General features: G+C 34.9%; 1 protein-coding gene across 2 annotated transcripts in view; it reads right to left on the reverse strand.

Annotated features, from left to right (window-relative positions):
* Positions 1 to 3,988: 3,988 nt before the first annotated feature.
* The window catches only part of LOC120417443 (klarsicht protein), a 327,954-nt gene continuing 308,073 nt past the window's right edge, over positions 3,989 to 23,869 (reverse strand). For both annotated transcript variants that reach the window (XM_039579500.2, XM_039579491.2), the window contains 6 exons: positions 20,767 to 20,872; positions 12,981 to 13,150; positions 9,149 to 9,441; positions 8,852 to 9,086; positions 8,365 to 8,774; positions 3,989 to 5,495 (listed from right to left, as the gene is read on the reverse strand). In XM_039579500.2, coding sequence (XP_039435434.1) covers positions 5,087 to 5,495; positions 8,365 to 8,774; positions 8,852 to 9,086; positions 9,149 to 9,441; positions 12,981 to 13,150; positions 20,767 to 20,872 — 1,623 coding nt within the window. In that variant the 3' untranslated portion in view covers positions 3,989 to 5,086. The remainder of the gene's footprint in view (positions 5,496 to 8,364; positions 8,775 to 8,851; positions 9,087 to 9,148; positions 9,442 to 12,980; positions 13,151 to 20,766; positions 20,873 to 23,869) is intronic.

The raw sequence follows: 23,869 nt of genomic DNA on the forward strand, positions 1-23,869 counted from the left end.
CTGTGAACAATAATATCACCAATTTAAGCTTAATTTTGTGACCCGAAAAAAAAAAACGAAACTATTGGCACTACGCCCCCCGGGGCATGGCCTTCCTCTAACGTGGGATTTCTGCTCCAGCGCCTCTGACGAGACAGGAGAAACCGGGACCGACGTTTTACTTCACCATCCGATAGAAGCTCAGTGGATAAGGCGGGAATCGAACCCGCGTCTCATAGCATCATCGGGATCGGCAGCCGAAGCCGCTACCCCTGCGCCACGAGACCCAATTGGGTCCTAAAAAAAATATTAATCGAATCATGGAGAGATTTTTTTCTTGTTTTTTTTTTATTTTCTTACTACACTCAAACCCCGTTGGTTTGACACCAACTGTTGTCAAACGAACGGGGTCACTTTTTAGTTTGACACCCTTCTTACACGGAGTTCACACACACTACTAAACGTTTGTTTCGATAGTGTGTGTGAGCGCCGTGTAAAAAGTGACAGTTCGTCACTTTTTAGTTTGACTTTGACCAACCAACGGGGTACAAACTAAAAAAGTGTCAAACGAAAAAGTGACCAACCACCGGGGGTTGAGTGTATTAAAATAAAATAAGAGTTCTGCGACCCCATTTCAGTCAAATGATAATATTTGATTGCATGTTAAACAAAAAAAAAATGCATATTTTTAAAATATTTCAGCACCGCCATTTTGGTCGCCATCTTGGATTTAACTTTAAAGTAGCTTAGGGGACTTACTTAAACTTGTCAATCATAAAAAAGACAGCGAAAATATTTTTTTTTGTAATTCGATTATCTGAAGTGCCAAGGCCTTCGGAGATTGGACTGTATCTAAAATTTTTAGATTAATAAATTAAAAAATATTATAAAAAATTAAATAAATATAAGAAATTAAGACCAAAAAATTAAAAAAATATAAAATTCAAATCTTAAAGAATTTAAAAATTTTGAAGATACAAAAAAATGCACAAAACAAAAAAAAAATCTAAAATAAAAAAATACAATCACAAATTTTAAATATAAAAACACCCAAAACTTAAAATCATAAATTTCTAAATTAAAAAAAAAATCGCTTAAGATAGTCGAATTACGTGATTTTTATTTTTGTTTTTAGCAAAATCTGGGTTTATGACCTACCGTCATTTTGGTAGCCATCTCGGATTTTAAATTTTAAATAACTTTAAAGCAGCGTAGGGGACGTACTTAAGTTCGACAGTCATTAAAAAGACAATGAAAATATTTTTTTTGTGATTCGATTATTCGAATTGAAGTATAGCCAAGGCCTTCGTAGGTTGGACTGTATCTAAAAATTTTAGATTAATTAATTTAAAAAAATATTTAAAAAAAAACAAATCTAAAATTTTGAAAATGTTCAATTCAATTCAATTCAATTTATTTTATTAGTAAATAATCAAATAAAAATTCCGTATTTCTTATAACCTAATAGAGTTTTGGAGTTCCTTTCAACTATGATTTGAACTATAATTCATTTTGATGTAATTGGATATTCTAACAATGGATTTGGCAAGAGAAGGAAAAATTTAAAAAAAAAACCTTCTAGATTTACTAAGGAAAAGGATAGAAATAGAAAAGCTTAAAACTAAATCACAGTATGTTTTGTCTATTGACGTCGAAAAGCTTCACTGCACAAGGCAGCTTATCCGTTGTAGATGTACTTCATCATCAGCTCACTGAGAGCTTGGAATTGTTCTGCCTTGTTTCGGCAGGCACGAAAGCGCGTGAGCATCTCTCCAGCAAGGGCGAAAAACTCAGGAAGCGTGAAGAGGTCATCACCGGTAACATCAGCTTGTCCCGGGGGCGAACCGCCCCCAGAAGCGGCTACTCTAGCGTACGAACCTCCCCAACCGGGAGGGAACGTTGGGTTGGTCGATTGAACCGCTCCGCCGCCAGCTGCTGCAGCGTTCCAGCTCGAAGTCTTCGGAGGTTGGCGGGACGCTGGCGCTTTCTTCTTCTTGTCCTGCTCCTCGAGGTACTTTTTCCGCGCGGCACAGCCACGGAAATTCGCCGTGTGGTTTCCACCACAGTTCGCGCACTTGACGCGCGCTTTGTGCTGCTGGGCGTTTTCCCCCAGCTGGTCTTTCCGCGGAAGATTGCACCTTTCGGTGAAGTGGGTCTCACCGCACTTTACGCACCGGGGTGGAAGATTGCAATTTCTGGAACCGTGTCCGAATTTTTGACAGCGGTGGCATTGCGCTGCGTCGGTCGGATTTTTCGTGTAGAATCGCCACGTCACGAAGAAGCCGTCCAGTGCTTTAATCCGCCGTAGATCCTGGATTTTGACGGACCCACGATCGAAGTACAGGAGGTACAAAGTGTACGTACCTGTCACTGTAGTCGATTTCGAGAGCACCTTTATCTCTCGAGGCTTTACCTTGACGCCCGTCAGGTGTTCTTCCAGGTCGGAGATCGGGCGGTCCGGATATCCCTGAAGGACGATCTTCACTGGGACCTTCTCTGCAGGGTCAAATGTGAAGAATTTGAAGTTTCGCAACTTCAACTTCTTCACCACCAAGTCGAAATGCAGCTTCTTGTGGGTAATCACTTGCACAGAAGTTTTGCTAATTTTGAGACAATATTGGAGTCCCTCAAGCACCTCGTCAACATCATCCGCCAACGTATCCAAAACAAAAATTGTCGTCGTTCCTTCGGAGAATTACAATTTTTCGTCTTTTCTTGCCTGCGCGCAAGTTCATCATCGTCATCGTCGTCGTCAGCATTGCTGCTGTCACTGTCGGTGTTGTTTTCATCTCCACTCAGCATCTCAAATTCGTTGCTGGTGGGAACGTTGGAAGTGGTTGTTGTCGTAGTGCTGGTGGACTGCTGCTGCTGCTGCTGGCCGGAAGTGCTTCCGGATGCCCGGGTTGATTGTCTCGTCCGTACTGGGGACTCACGTGGACGGTATGACACGTGTAAAAATGAAAGATCGGTGACGTCACCGGGCACGCTCCCGTGCGCGATGGCGATCGATGCGGCGTTGGTATGTTTACCTTTCTGCACTCTGCCGGTAGATGAACTTCGCGGGTTTTTCGAGGCCGCACTCAAACTGCCTCGGCCACGGCCGGCCCTTGGCATGCTGGAGGAGCAAACTCGCGGGTAATCACGGTTAAATACGGCGTAAAAATCGAAAAGTTTGAAGAGCTCCGAACACTTGACTGTTGCTGGCTGGTGTTGCCAGTCCCGATCATTTTGAAAATGTAAAAAGTTAAGATCAAAAAATTAATATCATTTCAAATCTCAAAGAAATTAGAAATTAAAAAACTACAAAATAATGCAACAAAAAACAATTTTAAAACGAAAAAAATAAATACAATCACATATTTTAAAATTTAAAAAATATACCTACTCATAATTTAATATCATAAAATTCTAAACTCAAACATTTCACTTCGGATATAAATCGAATTACGTATTTTTTTATTTTAATAAAATCTGGGTTTCTGACTTAAAATATGAATAAAAAATGCTCTGATTATGTGTAATCAATAAGACGGCCAAAATGCTGAAATTGAGATACTGTAAAATTTTATTTTGCAATGTTTTTGGCTGTCTACAGGCCGATTTCAACATATTTGAAGTTACATCAAAAATAAAAAAGAAAATATTTTTTTTCAATCGATTCTTCGGGTAATTCGAATTTATAGAATAATCTAGTACGGACTGCATTTAGAAACAATTAAATTTTCACTTAAAAATTATGCAGTCAGATTTTTTTATAATTTGAGAATTTTTTTAAATTTTACATTATATTTTGTTATATAATGTTTTAAACTTTCTATTTGGATGGGTTTTTGAGTCTCGGCAACTGTTTACATTTACACTACAAAAATAGATGTTTTTGTGAAGTTTTCGACCGTTTGAAAGTTAAATTTTACAATTCAACGCTTTGAGCTTGTAGGCTATTTCAGCTTTTAGAATTTCAGGTTCTTTTTGAGGGAATTTCGGATATTTCTAGTATAACGTAAACAGATTTTTATTAAAAATATAAACATTTATTTCCGATTTATTTTTCTTCTTTCTTTATTTTCAGTAATATATTGCATGTTTTCATTTATTTATTAACATTTCAATTTGTATTTCCATTGCGGAGCACTTCGAGCAAGATTTGCACAAAAAATTAAGGAATAGTAATATATAGTACAAGTTGAAAAAGGTTCTGTTTTGAAAATAGTACACAGGTTAACGAGACGAATCAGTTTACAGAAATTTACAAATCATTAAGGACGAGACGGCACAAATTTGTGTGTGTTAAATATTTTATTTTTTATCGGTTAGTCAAAAAAATATTAAGTTAGTTTGTTACGCACAACAAAACGCTTGGCCGAAGGAAGGCCGGGGCGGCAGTATTTGCGGTTGCGGGTTTGAGCACGACAACTTAAGTTAGTGCGATTTGGGGATAATTTTGGGTATTGAAATTATGTTAGATATTTTTCATTTGCAATAAGAGGAACGTTCACTTTTTGTTTTTGTTTTGCGATTAATGCTATTATCGTTCAATTTTTTTTGTCAATATTGGTAATGATAGAAATGGTAGTTTTATTTTCATTAAAGAAGGCACTCATTTGTTTCTCCTTCTTTCACACTTATTTAATATTAGTACGAACACTACGAAGAAGGTTCGCTAAGTAAGTTTTTTGTATTTCTCTCTTACACTTACTGGCTAAGTAAACAATCATAAGTAATAATAGTAGTGAAAACATATCTCTTAGGAATATAAAATAAGCTTTTCTTCTTTTTCTATGGTACAAATATTTTTGAAATATTCCACCTTAAATCGAACGCTCGCAAAGTAAAGGAAATTTGTGTTCTTGGTATAAATAGTTGCAAATAAAAAAAGGAGCTCTCCTTAAACGCTAGCTGCTAATAATGCACAACTTCTTCTCTTGTTCTGTATATCTCCAGGATATAAAAATTATCCCTTTTTTAAAATCAATAGTTTAGTTGAACCAACATTGTTTCGTTTTCCCCTCGCATGCGATCGAGTTTGCAAAGGAAAAACATTTCCCTCAAAAAAAACAAAACAAAACAATAAAAAGTACTCTCTTAGTAAAAACACACAGGTCACCTCTTAAACCGGCGGCGGTCCCTTAATGTAGCGCAGCTGCGGCGTGAAGCTCATCGAGTACGTGTTGAGGGCGTCGCAGCAGTGCGGCTCGAAGAAACAGGCGGCGCACATGACCAGCACCAGCGCCAGCTGCACCGGAACGGCAATCTTGGTGATGCGCCACACCCACCGGTTCTGCGACAGCTTCAGCTTGGTCGTCTGGATGAGACCGAGCTGGGCGGTGGCCGCTTGGTGGTGCTGTTGCGAGTGGTGGTTCTGGTGCTGGTGCTGGGTGTGATGGTGCGGATCGGCCAGCGTTTCCACCTGCGGCGGGAATGGGAAGTCCTCGGAGTCGGTGTGGGCGTCCAGCGATTGCGTCGAGCGAGACTTGGAGCGGTCCGATTTGGCGGGACTCGAGGGGCGGTTCTTTTTGCTGTGGGGAGAGAGAGATAGAATAATTTGATTAATTTATGTTATTTTTTTCTGAAATTTACAAAATTTTAATCTTAAATGACAATATTTTATGTTATTGTCTTGTATTTTTTTTATATTCTTGTCTTTAGTTTTTTAGAATTATTAAACAACTACAACAACTACAAAAAAATTATATTTGCGGTCATTGCGATTTATTTCTCGTAGTAGGTCTGGCCTATAAAAAGAAATTTTGTGAAAATAATTGACTATGGCAGAGAGAAAATTAGAGGAAAATTTCTCGGCTTTTCATAATAATATTTTTCACGGTTGCTTTTTTTAAAGAACACCTCAAATAATAATAACATACTATCACAAAAAAAAACGTAATTTTGGATTGCAAAATTCGATTTTGCTCATTTTTTCAATAATTCATATCTACTAAACCAGAATTTGCACCATCACGCACTACGGCTCAAAAGATGTATTTTTTAGTACTCCAAAACATATAAAAAAATAAAATTTAAAGATACGCTTATTTGGGAATTCAGCTTTTAGTGATAAAAAGTTAAATCAAAAATCGGATTATTTTTTCCGTGTACCTATTTTTTCCGAAAAGATCTAATCATAACATACAACTTCTCCGAAGACACCAAATCGATCAGAAAATCATATTCCTGTTTTTTTACATAGGGAATACATGATAAAAACAAATAAAACCGATTATAAACTAATGTTGATATCGTTGTAAAATTATATTTTTAATCAAATATGGCACTTTGAGACTTTTTACAATTTTATAATTGTTTAGCAAGGATCTAAAAATACGTCAAAACCATAGTTTTTTTTCATGAATTTTAATTGAAATTTAGTTAATTTTTGACAGTTCTAATGCTTAAAGCATTTTTTTTTTGTCAAATTAAGCTTAAAATTCTAAATTATATAATTTTTTTCTGAAAAATTGTAAAAGTTATTCAAACTTATAAAAATATTATTTTTTTTTAGCTGATCAATTCATTACGAAATGAGCTTTTTCTCAAATTTTAAGTTGTTTTTTTAAATTTGGCTGCAACTTTTTGGGTGCTTCCCATATGCCTAAAGAAGCTATTCGCGACATCAGTTTGTAAATGTCATTTTCCATACAAATTTGGCAGCTGTCCAAACCAAAAATTTGATTTGAAAACTAAAAAATCGGTATCTGTAACTTTTGAAGGAATTTTATGATCGATTTGGTGTCTTCGGCAAATTTGTAGGGCCACAAAAAAAAAAAAAAAATAAACACGAAACTAACTATTTTGCTGATTATGAAAATGACTTTTGTTTTTGTTGATTTTTCTGAAAACATGTTTAATCGGCATTGAATTCCATATTTTAAGAAAAATACAGAATAGTTATGATTTTTTGAGAAAAGGGTTTAAAAATTGAAAAGATAAAAAAATAAATAATTTGCAATCTAATTTACAGTCAAAAAGTACTTGAATGAAATTTGATACAGTCCAAACTCGATTTTCGAAAGCCTCGGAAAAATTTCACTTCAGATAATCGAATCGCGAAACAAATTTTTTTTTTCGGTGTCTTATTTTTGATGGTTGAAGTATAACCCATCAAATAAATGATTTAGTATTTTAATCCAAGATGGTGGTCAAAATGGCGGTGATTAGACATTGAAAAAAAATGCATTTTTTAATTTAGAAGACAATCAAATATTAAAATTTGACTAACTCGACTGAACTCGAATTTGTTGTTAAAAGTAAGAAAAAAAAAATGTTTGCGGGTTTGCCGCACACAACTTTGCGAGTTTGGCAAACACTAAAAGTGCGAGTTTGTTTGTTTGTTTGCCATAGTCTAATATCTCCTCGAGATATGGCCACGGCTACGTCACGACTGTCATCCACATATAAAGCGAGTGAAGTCAAAATCGAACCAAGATCGAACCAAGTTTTTGGCGCGTGGCTTTTGAAAATGTCGTATGCGCATCGAACATAAATAACAAAAATAAAAACTTTTTTAACTTTTTTTTTTCTTTTTTTACATTTAATCTTAGAGGACAACTAGGGGAACAGCATTTAATTCCATCAAGCACCTAATATTGGCATATCAGCACTGTGGTGTTCAGTGACAGCTAGTTTAAAGCTTTTTTGACTGATATTTAATAAGTATTCAATTCATTTTAAACCAACGGTCAGCAAGAATCAAACTAATTTAATTTTATTTCAAGGTAACTGAAGCTGTTAGGATTTTTAGTTTAGTTTAGTGAGTTTGGTTGGCTATACAAGTAGAACTTTATTTTATTGATCTAATAATTGTAAAATGTGGAAAAATTTAGGTAATAATTGTAATTATCTCTCAAATATATGCAAAAGATAAAAAAAATGAAAAAATAATAATTTGGAAACAAAATTTATGAATTTATTTCATACGACCATTTCAAAAACCACACGTAAACAATATTGACAGAGCCTCTGGCGGGAACTTCAAGAAACTGCAAGCGTGCCAGATCCCTGGATATGGCCATGCAAAGATAAACAAAAACAGGATTTTTTTTTTCAGTTTTGCAGTTCTTGTTTAGTTGATCACTGATCAACATTAAAAAATAAATATTCGTGAAATTTTTGGATCTCCTCGATTTTTTTTCAATTTTGGAATCAAGACTAATATTTAATATATAATATAAATATTTCCCGACCATACCCTTAAAATCTTGTTGTCTTCTCTTTAACTGAGCTACAGCCTATATCTCAAATGTTAAATTAAAATATGAACTAAACGACTATTATTTTGCAAATTTATCTATGTTATGTGTGTAATATTCAGGTCCAAGAAGTTTATTTGAAACATATCAAATCAATCCACTAATTACCAAAAATGTATAAAAAACCAAACATACTAACCTTCCTTTCCTATTTTTGTTCTTCACACTGACATCGTTGTTATTTCTGCTGCTCTCCCCTCGATCACTCTCCACCCCTTCTCCTCCCACTCCCACTCCCTCACCCTGCCGTCCATCAACCCCATCCCCTGCCAGCCCCTTCTCGTTCATGATAATCTTCCGGCAGGTGTTCTGCAGCGACCGCAAATCATGCTCGGCCATCTCCAGCCGCTTCGTGATGGTCTGCATCGCCTCCGAGCCCGGTGCCAGCGACACCTCGAGCTGCTTCACGAGCCGCTTCAACGCGCTCAGTCGCTTCTCGCGCTCCGATAGGCTGCCATCAGACATGCCACCACCATCGGAAATGCCAGAATCAGACAGAGAACCACTGGACGACAGCTTAAGATTGACCGGAATGGAAATGTTATGCTCCTGTGTTTGCCGAGGGTGTGAGAAAAAATTCCAAAATTGTAGAGAATTTTCCTGCGAAACACCAAAAGAGCAATTACCTGAAAAAGAGGCTCAACCTTTTCGGACAGAGCCTTGACCACCTCCCGGACGCTGTTGGCCACTTCGGCGGGGGTGCTTCGGCCACTGCCGGTTTGCTGCTGGGCAAGAGCACCTTCGAGGCCTTGGAGCTTCCCACGGTCGCGATCAAGAATGTCGCGAAAGTCACTCAAACCGTCCTCGAGCTGCTTCCAGGTCATCATCGAACTGGTCAGATTCTCGATTCGGTTTTTGATTCTGTAAATGGAAATACTCACATTAAAATCTTTTTAAGCTTTCAAAATGATCAAAACCCTCACCTAATTTCCGCCTCATCCCACGTGCCGTACAGTTGGCCAATTCCGTCCTTCAGCTCCCGGTTGATCGTGCAGTCCTCCCGCAACTCCGCCAAGCAGTCGTAACAGCAGCCGCACTTTTGGTCCGGACACTTGGAGTAGTTCTTCTCCCGGTCCAGCTGCTCGAGCTGGGAGTCGATGGCGCACCGATCGAGCAGTTCCTTCCGCGCGAGCTCTTGCTGCGAAACCCAGCTGTGGACGGTCGCGTTCAGCGTGAGCATCTTCGGTCGCTGGTTCTGGAGCACCTTGCGTTCGTTCTAGCGGGGGAAGAGAATTATTTGGTATATTTTAAGTTATTCAATTATTGTAAGAATTTAACTTGCTATTCTGTATTATAGATTAAGGGGTTACATACATGTAGAAAATCTAAATTTTTCATATTTCCGAATATTTATTAAATCCATTAAAAAGATGAATTCCAATCACTCCTAGAAGTTTCATGAAGATATGTCATGTTTTAAGTGAGTAGAAGACGATTTAAGTTTAAAGTTCTGCCATGCGCAAAGCGGACTGTCATACTTTGTGAGCGTTTTTCTCGGAACACCAAGTTGATTTACGGGTGCCACGATATCTCGAGATTGGATGGACCAAATTGGCTGAAATTTGGGGTGAAGACTCTCAAGACATATCCCGTGTGCATACAAAAATCAAAAATGGACGATTTTTAGTATGAAAAACACAAAAATAATTTAATCTTTTTTTAAAAATAAACTTTTTAAAAATCGGCCTTCGTCATGCACACGGGATCGGTTTAATGAGTCTTCACAAAAATTTTGGGCCGATTTGGTCGAAGCAGTGTTGAGATATCGTGGCACCCGTTTTTTGAAACTGCTGACTTCAAATAGGTATATCTCGGCAATGATGCAACCAAATGTCTTCAAATTTATGTTGATAATAGTTAAAAATGTTTATGTTAATACCCTGAAAACAAATTTAAAAAAAGTTTGAGTGTGTGCCCATACCAACCCTTGACATGTTTGTCTATTTACATGTATGTAACCCCTTAAACAAAACAAAAACCTATAGTTCAAATTTTAACTAATTTTTGAAAACAGATTAACAAAAAACCAAATACTTAATTTGAAATTTTATGCCTGATTTCCGAAATTTTGAAACGAAGTTACAAAAAATGCTTATAAATTATTACAGTTATGCCACAATAAAAAAATAATTAATTTATGCAAATATTTTTTTGAACTTCAACGTTTTTTACTAATTTGAGGTAACATAATTCAAAATTTGTAAAAAGATTCAAATGTCTTTTTATGGTTAAAAATGCATAAATAAGCGTGTATTCTGAATTATAACAAATGATAGCTTATAGATAAATTTAGAAAATTTCAATTTTAGACAAAAGCTTGAAATAAAATTTGCAATTGCCTAAAAGGTTCTTCGAAAGCATACTTAATGTAGACTTCTCACCCCCTCATATTATTAGTAATGTGATTGAAACAAGGGCGTCTGGGCAAAGATTCTGGAGAGATCATTCACTCCTCTCTAAAGATGATGGCCCATTCAATAAATTTGTGTTTGCTCCATAGCTATCTACATTTAAATTTTGTACGACAAAAATTATACCTTAGAAAAAATTCGGAAGAAAAATCTTTAAAAAAGTGAAAAAAACTAGAAAAAGTATTAGGGTTGTTTCATGCACACTATTATGTGTTGTATTTTTAACAGATTTTCTGAAAAATGTGCATCAGCCCTATTAAAAGTATGTATTTTGAAAAAGGAAAAAAACAGAAAATTTATTTTGAAAACTTTAAAAAATAAGCCTCTTGCTATTGTAAACATCTAAAAACATTTTATTAAACATAGATTCCATGTGTCAAAAGTAGCTATTTTCAAAGTTTTCTACATTCAAATCTCCATTTTCATATCAAATTGGTATCTTCGACAAAGCTGTACGTGCGGATCAGTACTATTGAGACAAAAAGGGTACAATAAAAAAATCATGATTTTTTAAATAAACTTTTCAAAAATTCAAATGTAAATTCTCAATGCATCGATTTTTAATTTTCGATTTTATATTCTATATTTAATTTATATGTTTAATTTTCAAAAACTGGCTCGTAATTATTATTAAAAAAAATAGTGTTTTTGGAAAATAAAATTGAGGCACCAAGAATGTATATTTGTCCTCAAAAAATATGAAAAATCTATTAGGCAGTAGAGGTTTAAGGTGAAACGGGAAGGTAGCGCCATATTGACATCACGACTCAAGTTTTTGAAGCACCTTTAATAAAAAAGCCGCAACTTAAACATGTTATGTCTGTTGCGATGAATATAAAAATAGCAAGCAATCTGTCGAGTTCAGAATTAAGTTGAACAGAAGTTATCCAAGAACTGACGTCCCGTTTCACATTAAAAATGAAACAAAGACATTGGGATTTTTCCGTACGTCGAAAAGTTAGTTCGAGTAATCATAGTTAGTATCATACTTGAACAGAAATTTGAATTTATATGGAATAAAGAATGATCGAAATAGCTTCTTTAAAAATAGGAAATGCAAAGACAAAGTTATGTCTAATAGAAAAAATACGAAATATAAAATAGCAAAAATTTTAATGCAAATTTCTTGTACTAATTTAAAAACAAAATCTGGGTAAGAAAACATTATTCATCACGTAAAAATTACATACATATATGACTAATTGATTTTTTTTGCAAATAAACATATTTAGCCAAACACACTAAAACGTTCATACCATTGAATAAAATTGACAAAAAGATTATTAAAAGTTAGCAAGAAAAGGTGCTTTCAAATTTATATCTAAATATCCTAAGACTCGATTATCATAAGTTCAAGAAAAAAATTCTTTGGATAAAGAAATATATAAACAATCGTTGTTTCTTGGGTCAATTATAATGAAGTCGAATTTGAACATGTGTAATCCAAGATGGCGGGCAATATGGCGTTGGTGGAAAATTTCAAATAATAATTTGGTAATGCATCAGGCATTCAAAATAGTTTTTAATAAACAAAAAAATATATAATCGAAAATTATTAAGTAAGGCAAAATATTAACGCTTGAATAAGAATTTTAGTTTTGATCAACAATAAAAAAAACTAAAAAAATTAAAGCTGAGATCACTTATACTTTTAAGTGATTCACAAAAACCCGCGACCAGGTCGCGCAACGCAACTCTTTTTTATCAGTACGCACGCATAACGCAATAGTGTATATTGCCCCAACATCCGCCCAAAAAAACTGTACGTGAAACGCCAAACAGCTGGCCATAAACCACGGAGAAAAAAAACAAACATCATTCCACCCCATTAGAAGTAAATGTAATGTAACGCTAAAACACCTCTTGAAAACAAGCAAGCCATCATATTCTTTGCACAACCGCAAACAGTTTCACTTTCATCACAGTAGGCCAAGCGGTAGATGCTCTTGAAAATCGAAAGAAAAACACATCATCATGATATCTGCTACTAATATCAGCACCGGACTCTAGGATAGCGAAATCGCCGAAAATAAAAACCGTTTTTCCATTACGCCAACAACAAGTCGGGGCAGCATGGCCTACTAGACTCTCTAGAGTACAGTGTGGAGGCACCCTTTCAAACACTACCGCGCTGCGCGCGCGATCAGATCGGAATTCAGCAAGTTATTTCCTAATTGCCCAGCGGCTACTAGATCAAACGCCGACGGTAACTGACACCGGTTTGCTGTGATTTTTTTGTTTGTTAAAAACTGCATCGCAATTTACGATTTCGTTGCGCCTTTGACCTTAAACTTCCTACTTTTTGAGTCATTTTTTCGCGTTCTTATCATCGCCAAGCACTTACCTTCAGCTGATCGATGGCCAGCTGGATGTGGGCCTCCGACGAGAAGTCGAACGCCTTGCTGCCCAGCTCGTCCAGGCCATCCTTGAGGTCTTGGATGTCCTTCTGGAAGCGGGTCGTGATCTGGCGCCGTTCGCTCCAGCTCAGCAGCTTCTCCCAGCAGTGGATCGTATCTAAAAATGTAAAAAAGATGAAGGTTTTTGATTGTTTGTTGATTGGATCGGTTTTCGATCTAGATTTTGAAGGTCGTCGTCGTCGTCGATTCTGTACCATTCAATCTGTCCGTCTGAACGCCGGCGTGGCACTTTTGAACTGTCCTTCGCGTAGTCGTACTAACGCTGATTGTCTGCTGAATCGATTGGAACGATTCAATCTTCCTGATTCGGTTCTGATTAAGGTTTGCCATCCCGTAGTAAACACTCGATCATTGTTGGCACACTACAAAATTACTACCCGTTGATCCGCTTGCTTTGACTGTAAATAACAAACTACACTTGAAACCACCAATTTGACACGATCGCGCGCTCCATACTGCACTGTACTGAGTATACTAAAACGCTAGTAGTCGACGTAGTAGGCCGCTGCCAAACCAATCAACACAAATACTAACAAACGCGCACCCTTATACGAATTCCACCGAATCAAAGGTGACTTGGATCATGCCTGGTTTTTATTTTTCCATTTTGTACGATCGTTTGTTTAATATTCTCACGATCGTCGTCCGGCTGATCATGGGGTGGCGCTAGTCGCGGACCTTCTCTAATCTAAGTAACCGCTGCGTTGATTGTTATTCGAGAGAGAGGAGAGAGTAACCATAGCAACGCGCGCGGACGCGTATGTCGAACGCACGTGCTTGAGAAGCTTAATTTTTAACTCTCTCTCGCGCCAGATGTTTTTCTACTCGTTGTGACGCGGCACGCGCGTATTAGATTAGGAGCAAAAGTGGCCCAAATCACTAGTGCCGGCACTTGATTTGCAGTAAAATAAGCTCTTGATGGTCGAGCGAACTGATTGGAACTGACGAGGTTGATTTTCGGGGATTGCTGGTTTGTGGTTAGTGGTCTGGCAGATTGAACGAGTAGTATCAGTTTCAGATTAACAGGGATGAATTTGGTTTTAGTTTTTGATATTAATAAAAATATTTCTATTAAAATTTTACAAAATTGTTCTATTGGTTGGTTTCAGTATCAATTAATCATTAACTTTTAATTTAATAAAATTTTAAAAAATCTTATTTATGAGAGAAGTAATAACTTTCAAAAAATCATTCATTAATAATTTTGTTATTCCAAATCGTTTGCTGAAGCCTCTAATTAAGCTATATCAATATTTAAATCCACAGAAAAAAATAATGGTATGCTTTTATTAATAGATTTGTTGAACGTTGGTTCACGTTCTTGGAAACTAATTTTGTCCATGTATTTAAATAAATAATGTATAAAAGGCAAATAAAAGTTTTATTAAAGTTTTTGTCTTTCTCATTAAATATTACCAAAAAATGTAGGACGCAAAACAAAATTCTTTCCAAAATAAATGAAAAATGAAATCAAGTGATTTTTTTAAGTAAACTTTTTATGATTATTCAACAATTGGGCCACTTCAAGGCACGCAATAAAAAATTGTATTAATTTGGAAGGTTTAATTTTCACAGGTTTAATATTACCTCTTTAATGATGCAATTTTATATCAATTTAGACTGAAAAAATGACATTTCCCCAGAAAAGTGGTAAAATTACACCTTTTTCTGACATAAAAAAATAGAAGATCTCTCCAGAATTTTGGTTAAACCAAAGAAATACAAACCAAATCTAAAAAAGGCTTATTTCGCTTAAACTTGTGTTTTTAGAGGAAAACTTAAATGAATGTTTTTATTCATTTTCATGAATATTTTTTTATTAAATTTTGTTTGTATCATTTTACAGTAAATTGTCTGAACATGATAAAAAATATGAGAACATTTTATTGACATTTTAAAGAGTTTGATTTAAATTCGTTATACTACAATTTATTAAAATGAAAAAAAAATATCAAAAAGTTATTTGTTTGTCAATTTTATTTAAATTTTAGTAAATATTAACACATTTTACCTTTTTTCTTGATTTTTCGAACTTTGCCCCAGCGATGGAAGAATCATCATCAAAAGAAATTCTGTTGACGCTCATCAAGAGAAAAAATCGAAAAGGAACATGGCTCTCCTCTCTCGCGCACGAAAGATCGGTAAAAGGAATCTCAAAAAATATCATCTTGATTCATCTTGATGGAACATCTATTTCATGTCTACACTTGCAGATGTAACGTCACAGGTCGAAAAATTATCTGTCATATTTGTTAGATGTGTGTAAACAAAACGAAATGAACAAAAAGTAAATAAAATGGCGCCAACAAGAAAAAAATTCAAAAAAACTTCAAGTGATTGATTTTTTTCGAGAAGCTCCGGAGCGATTTTTGCGTGTTTCGCTTCTTCTCTCATTCGCGGGTGAGAAGAGCTCGCAAGCGACAGAGGTTTTTTGGCACTAAAACTGTTATTTTGAACTGAATTCGAATGTTATTTAAAACAATTCTAGGTCAAAATATTCCTAACTTATTGTGATCCTGATAGATAATTTGAACTGAGTTTTAAACGAGAGTAGCTTCAATTTCAAACCATTTTTTATTTTTGAAATGAATATAATTCATATTGTTCCGGATTTTTTAACATTTTTTTTAACATTATTGGAACAACATTAAATTCAATAAAATTTGAAGGTTTAAAATACTTCGATAATTTGCGATATTATTTTGACAAAAACTTCCAGCTAGGTTTTCAAAATGCATTTCATTGAATTTTTTTTTTAAATATTTCTAAGAATTTCTATAAGAATTAAAAGCTAATTTTTTTTACATTTTCAAATCAACCAAATAAAATTGGCCTTTTTTTGTTTGGCACCGAAAAGGACCTAATACAAATAAGCTTATGAAAAAATAGTCAAATAAACTTCATAAAAAAATGACATAAGACAAAATCAACCCTGCCCGCTAACCTCTGAAAGCAACATTTCAACCCATCAAGCGCTTGGAAATAAATTTAAAAAAAAAATCCAACCAGACAGACAAACGGCTACCAAGAAGCCGGCTTATTGATACACAGAAACCAGAAACCCCCTTTCGAATGAGAAGCATACTTTTTTTTCTGCGAAAAGATTTTTCCCCAATTCGCTCACCATCTCAAAATAAACAAGACGAAATCAACATCAAAAGATGAATCCAAACATCATCCAAGTTGGCCACACGATATCACAACTCCCTCTCTCGCTCTTGCGAATCACGGTTGGTCACGAACGCGTGACAAAATTGCGCGGTTTTTGTTTACATCAGATCTTTGTTTTGGCACGGCCTACTGCCCCCCCTTCCGCGGATCAACGCACTTTTCACTTTTTTGTTCAAAGGGAAGTCAAAGTCCACTGGGTGGGTCAAGGTTTGCTGCAATCTGATGCACTTTTGATTTGAGACTAACTAGTTTGTGCAAGTTGAATTTAAACTCGTCACAACCAAATGCGCGCTCACTTTGTGGTGGGGGTGGTGGTTGTTTTACGCGACTAAATTATTCATTCTGCTCTGTTTTTTTTTGCTTCGGTGTAATAGCACTAAAGTGGTCGTAAACACGTCGCTTTTTACTATTTTATGATTTGCTGACAATTCACTTTCGCAGCTGTAACTTTTCTCACAACAAATTGAATTACAGTCGGTGCACTTTTGCAAAAATCGTATGACATCAATGTTTGATGCCCAGCCTTCTTACTGTAGGTAATTTCTTACAATAACACAAAAAACCCAAGCCCGGATCATGCGCACTTGTTACAAACATCTTCTCACCGATCACCCTAGTCGTGGTGAATCATCCGTGCCCCTTTGGTCGCGATGTGTGGCGCGAAAAAAGTCCTTGACCTAGCAGGCGACGCGGCGCGGCTTCAGTCACCGTGGTGACCTGAGATCGACCTTTCTGGTGAACTTGGGTGGCCTACTTTGTTGGATTGTGGCCTACGCAATCGTCGGTTAGGTCAAGGTTATATTTTGGGCGGTGGAAAACTGCGGGTCAAGGACGGAAATGTCTTGATTTTTGTGTTTGTTTTGTCCATTCGAAATTTAAATTTTTGTAAAATAAAGTTGTTTTTGAAATTTGATTATTCCATTGAACATTCTTAAATAACCGATTTTGATTTATTTTGTAACGATTAGTTTGCGGTTTTTCAGTAAATCAGTAATCTTATATAGTAAAATATTGACCAATCCCTTAAAGACAAAAGGTGAATGAACATAAACATAATCTTAAGCTTAATTTATAGTTTTATTTTTGGGTTTTTTAAATAGTGTTTAGCTTAATTTTTATTTTTTTAAGTTTTTGTCTCAAAGTTAGCCCAAAAATCAGGGGGGGAAATATTTTCTTTCAAAAAACTTCAAAATTTCAATGGAAATTGAGCTGCAATCAGCCGAAATCAATTAAAAATGCATTCCCCTGCGTTTAGAATCATTTTAAGCATATTTGGGTTGATTTTTAAATCATTAAAATTTATGAAAATTTTCGATGTTTATTATCGCAAAATGTTTTTTTTTTGTTAAAATGTTTGTTTTCGTCAAATCTTACATTTTTTAAAAAACTTTTTCCATGCAAATGTTGAAACTATGGCTTTTTATTTCAATATTTATATATTTTTTATTCGGGCCAAACATTCAATATCACGCCCTTTTAAAATGTTAGTATGGGTTTAAAATTTTTGAAAATATTTGTTTCGAAAAGATCGGAAAATTTCACAAAAGTTTTATATTTTAACATTGAAAATCGGACCATTAGTTGCAACTCAGCAACTAAGGGTCGTATCAACAAAGTTCAAAAAAGCAAAATATAGAAAATTTTCTCAGCTTTTCAAAAATATATTTTTTTCAAAAGTGGGCAAACATGTGCACTAATTTAAAAAAAAATTAAAAACTGCGACTATTTTCAAAAAAGTTACTCAAAAATGGCTATAACTTGCAAACTTATCAAAATTTCACTAAAGAACTTTTTGATTGCAAATTTGATTTTTTTTAAGTTGAAAAATTTTTGCGACCAATTTTTCCATTTTTTGAAAAAATCAGTATTAATTAAAAAAAAATCATAACTCGATCATAGAATTTTTGCACAACCTGAAAATTTCTGAAAAGTTGGCATTTGATGTCCTCTAAAACATATCAGAAAATGAAAAAAATTAAAAATTGTATTATTTTGCAAATCAAGTTTTAGTGACAAAAAGTTAAATTAAAAATCACCCTTTTTTCCGTGTATCATTTTTTTCCAGTATAGTCCGTATCCATACCTATAACTTTGCCAAAGACACCAAATCGATCATAAAATTCCTTCAAAAGAAACAGATTTTTGAATTTTCATACATCATTTTTGTATGGACAGCTGCCATATTTGTATGGAAAATTATATGGACAAACTAATGATGCAAAAAGGCTTCTTTGGTCATACCGAAGCCACCAAAAATGTTTCAGCCGGATTAAAAAATACAAAAACTAAAATTGAAGAAAAAATATTGGTTTCGTAGAGAAATGCTCATGATTCTCTTTAACATGCCTAGCATAACTTATGTTATGTGTTCTGTTCATTTCTCGTCACCAGTGTTGTAAATGTGTGATAGAAAAAAAACTATCATTTAACGAATCCTGCGCCAAAATATCAGAAGGTTTAGCGACTGTCACTGTAGCTTGTGAGTTCCTTCGTTTATCTCGTGATTGCCAGCACTGGCAGAAAAAGCATTCTCTTTCTATCACTCTTTCTTTTCTCGTTATCGCATACTCGCCGAAGATTCTTTTGTGTTCTCAGAAAACCGCAATGAAAGAACATGAAAGGGTGATTGGGAACTGACCACGGATTACGTCGTTTTGCGGCTTTTCTGGCTATGCATTGTTGTTGGGGGATGATTGAGAATGCGGGAATGGGAGAGAAAAGGAGAGTAGACGCTGGGTTGTGTAAATACGAGATAGAGACTGACAATTCTATTTGCTGAGAATTTCGCCACGGAAAAGGGCAGTAAGAATTGGGAGATGAGATTTTGGGCATGATAATGGCAGTCGCTAAGCATTGAAAGTTTGATATTTTTGCAACCCTGCATCAAAAGAAAATATACTGGCAAAATTTTACGTTAAATTTTTTTTGAATATTATTATTTGGATCCTTCCAGATCAACCACAACAAAAAATGTAAAAAAATGTTGAATCTGACTGCTTTTCCTCTTTTTTGGTATGGAAAATTCACAGTTTCATTTAAAAATCTGACTTTCTTGATTTGTTCCAATAATAATTTAAACCAACATTTTAAAAAGCTTTCGAGCTTGCACTATTGTTCTTCTGAATTTGAGTTATTTAAGTCCCATTTAGAACAATTGCATCTCCAAATGTCAACGTACGTAGCTCGCCCAAGATCATATCACCTTACACAGCGAGTGCAGCACCCTTTCGGACATCCGTCCGATGCACGTGCTCTGGACCATTACTTACCTTGACTAACCCAACCTGCGTGTCGATCTCCTTCGCTAAAATGCCACCCCGTTCAACAATTCAGAGATCAAGTATCAAGCACCGAGATTTTTTTCCTCCAGCATGCAAGTTACATGTTTCGAGAACACAACACAGACAGTTTTTGAATTCAGTCGGACGCGGGACGGACATGCGGACGCTAGTGGCCAGATGGAATCGATATGAAGAGGCTTTGAAAAAAGTGCAGTGTGAATTTTAAGTAAAGAAAAGAGACAGGAAGAATAACCAAGTACCAGAAAAAAAACATAAAACAAAAGAAGGAATAAAGTTCACTCGTTGAGGGGCAAGCATTGATCTTTGGTTAAAGGTGGATTTACAATGCTAAGAGAAGCGACACAAAGATGCAATGCTTTCGCGACAGTCACACACAATTTTTTTTATGTGAATATTCTACAAATGAAAAGCCAAAATGGGTGATTTTTTGCGTTTGTAATAATTTTGAATAAACAAATGAACTTTATTTAATACTTTTTTTCGCTAGCTTAATGATAACGCAACTTAAGCCTGGTGCATAACGTATAAAAGCGTGTGCGATTTTGCGTAGAGAAGGAAATGTGTGTGTGTTTATAAAAGCGTACAAGGTGCAGTAAGGCAGATCTAGAATACTACTTGGCACTAAGGTAACGAATGAACAAAGAAATTACAATACTTTTCTGTTCGACTTTCAGATGATGTCTAGTTAAAAACACAAAAAGCAAGAAGAAAAAGCCTCCTCAAACGACTCCAACGGCCAACTTGCGGAGCGTGTCATCGTCGTCGGACCGGTTCTGCGCCCCACCGGATGTTGCCCACCGGCCCAAGAATCCCACCAACCGGTAGAACCCGTTCAGGACGCCCACGAAAAATCGGTACAGTGTAAAGTTACGAAAAAGGTTTCCCACGTCCAGCAAAAAGTCAATCACGACCGCGACGAACCGGGTTATCCGGGCGCACCGGCACTCCGACCGGACCACGACCACCTTTCGACGACCCTTCCCTGCCCCCACCCGCACGCCACTGTCGTCATCCGAGGAGGCTTGCCCTTCTACCCTTTCCTCCTCCTCACCCTCCTCATCGTCGTCGTCGTTGTCACTGTCACCTCTATCGTCAGTCGTTGTCGTCGTCGGCCTACTACGATCGTCCTCTTCTCCCTCATTGTCAAAGTGGTACACCTTGCGGCTGCGTCGATTGAGCAGCGCCCGTCGCCGGGTCGAGACCGGTTTGCTGCGGTGGTGGTGCGGTGACCGATTCTTACCTCGCAAGTCCTGGCACTTGGCCGCCGTCAGCACCGTTCCCGGCTGGGACAGCAGCACCGTCTCGAGGCAGCGCACGTTCTCGCGGCACGTTTTGATGATTTCGTCCTAAATTTGGGAAATGAAAGAAAATGAATAAATATTTGTTTTTTGATTACGTTTTCAAAGAGGTTGATTATTTGATGAAATTAGTGTTTGCTTTGTTTTATTTTTTGGAAAAAAGAGACTTCAGAATTCGCCAATGATCATGTTTGTGTGGTAAGTAAAGTGGTAAGTTATGGTAATATCATGAGATTGAAAGAGACTTTGGGTTTTGAAACAGCTTGCTTGGATTGTCTTGATATCCAGTTGGCAGATCATATTGATAGAGGTTTCCATCAAATGTTAGATTTTTTTATTATCAATAAAAGTATTCAAAAATGTGTTAATAGGCGTGCAAATACTAAGCTTTTATTCAGTTAGCCTACCTACCTTGATTGAATTCATTCGATTACAGAATTCATTAATGTCGTAATATAATTATCTATGAAACTTTAGTGTTTTCTATTCCTTCAACCTTCTGGATGCATTTGAAATTTATCTTTTGCTAAAGCGATAATAAATTTAATAACAAGGCATAATCTCATTATAAACTACACCTGCCAAATGTCTGCAAATCACTGCATTATACAGTTGTTGAAAATGCTCACTTTTAATTTTTCTGGAGTTTAGGAGGTCATTCAAAAAATGCAAACAAAACTTGAATAAAATTTAAACAAAATTTAAACAAAATTTAAGCAAAATTTGAAAAAAATTTAAGCAAAATTTGAACAAAATTTGAACAAAATTTGAACAAAATTTAAACAAAATTTAAACAAAATTTAAACAAAATTTAAACAAAGTTTAAACAAAATTTAAACAAAATTTAAACAAAATTTAAACAAAAATTAAACAAAAATTAAACAAAATTCAAACAAAATTTAAACAAAATTTAAACAAAGTTTAAACAAAATTTAAACAAAATTTAAACAAAATTTAAACAAAATTTAAACAAAATTTAAACAAAATTTAAACAAAATTTAAACAAAATCTAAACAAAATTTAAACAAAATTTAAACAAAATTTAAACAAAATTTAAACAAAATTTAAACAAAATTTAAACAAAATTTAAACAAAAATTAAACAAAAATTAAACAAAATTCAAACAAAATTTAGACAAAATGTAAACCAAATTTGAACAAAATTTAAAAAAATAAATAAAATTAAAAAAAAAAATAAAATAAAATAAAGAAAAATTAAAAAAAAATTAAAGAAAATTTGAAAGAAATTTTAAAGCAAATTAAAAAAAAGAAATATGAAGAAAATTGAAACAGAATTTAGATAAAATTTAAAAAAAATACGCAAAACTTATAATAAATTCAAACAAAATTTATTGAAATTACATTCGAGGACTTCGTAGAATCTATAAAATCTGTATTTAAATTGTTCAAATCCTTAGATTTTTTAATGTAGGATTTATAATTTACGAATTTTAGATTTTTTTAATTTTTGGAATATTTAATTTTTGATTTTTGCTATTTTAAAATTAGTGAATTTTTGTGTGAGTACACTCAACCCGCGGTGGTTGGTCACTTTTTCGTTTGACACTTTTTTAGTTTGTACCCCGTTGGTTGGTCAAAGTCAAACTAAAAAGTGACGAACTGTAACTTTTTACACGGAGCTTACGCACACTATCGAAACAAACGTTTGTTAGTATGTGTGAACTTCGTGTAAAAGGGGTGTCAAACTAAAAAGTGACCCCGTTCGTTTGACTACAGTTGGTGTCAAACCATCGGGGTTTGTGTGTATTAAAATGGGAAGAAAGGCCCTAAAAGCATTATTTTACCGCCTATTTCAATTGTTATTTACCTAATATTGGCATTTTCGATTTTTTTTTTATTTTTATATTTTTAAATATGTCGACCACTGATAAATTCTTAATTGATAAATTTTCGTTTTTTTTTTAATTTGGCATTCTGTATGTTTGAATTTTAATTCTTTAATAAGGCTTTCTAGGCCCAGTGAAAAAAATATAATTTAACTCAAAAATGACGAACTCCTCGTCACAGTGTCCTGATGCAAACAATGATCGAGCTGTAGCTGTCACAGCCCTGCGAAGTATGTTGGCTGACATATCGGGCAGTCAGTCAAAAAAACCAGCTAGAAGTCGCCTGACAAAAAATTTTTGCTAGAAAGAGATAGGAAACCTGATGCAAACAAACGTCCAGCTGTCATGTAAACATATTTTGAATGTGTTGGTAAATTTATGACTAGAAAGCCTTATTGAGAATTTTGGACCTTCTGATTTTTTTTTTATTTTTTGGTTATTTGAAGTCAACAATTTCAGAATCTGTGAATTTCGTTGTTTTGATCTTAGGTTGTTTGCTCACAAAATTTTAAAATTTATAGATATTCAGTATTTTTTTATTATTGAGTATGAAATTTAAACTGTAAAATTTTTCAATTTTGTATTTTTGTTTTCAAATTTTTGAAATGTTTGAGTTTTCGTATATTTATACTTTATAATTTCCGAATCAGTGATTTTCGATTTTTTTTTAATCTTGAATAGTTGACTCACAACATTTTAAAATTTATGATTTTTTGTATTATTTTTTGTTTTTCGAGCCTTTGATTTTAATTCTATTTTTTTGTGAATTTCCAATTTTCGTATTTTTGATTTGCTGAATTTATGATATTTGAAGTTTTCAATTTCCGAATTTTAATGTTTTTCGATATTAGTATATTTTATTTTTTTAGTTTTAAATTTTCTAAATTTCTGAACTTTATTTTTTATTTTTGAGTATTTTATGTGATGTTTTCGGTTCCTTCCAAGCTGCGTCTAGCCTATAGGAGTTGTCCCCCTGAAAAAGCTATAAAACTGCTTCTATAAAGTCGCTTATCGTCAGTTGGATTCACAATCCAAAGGTCGTCAGTTCGAAGCCCAAGGCGGATGGGAGCCTCGTTGGCTCAATATTTGCTCAATGCGCAATTTTAAAGGTGTTAATTTCCAGCTCAAACGCTTTGCGCACCCACGTTTCAGCGTAGTTGATTGATGAGTTAGGAAAGGCTAAATTAGTAAATAAAACG

This window comes from Culex pipiens, chromosome 2, assembly GCF_016801865.2.
Source record: "Culex pipiens pallens isolate TS chromosome 2, TS_CPP_V2, whole genome shotgun sequence".
Taxonomy (NCBI): Eukaryota; Metazoa; Arthropoda; class Insecta; order Diptera; family Culicidae; genus Culex; species Culex pipiens.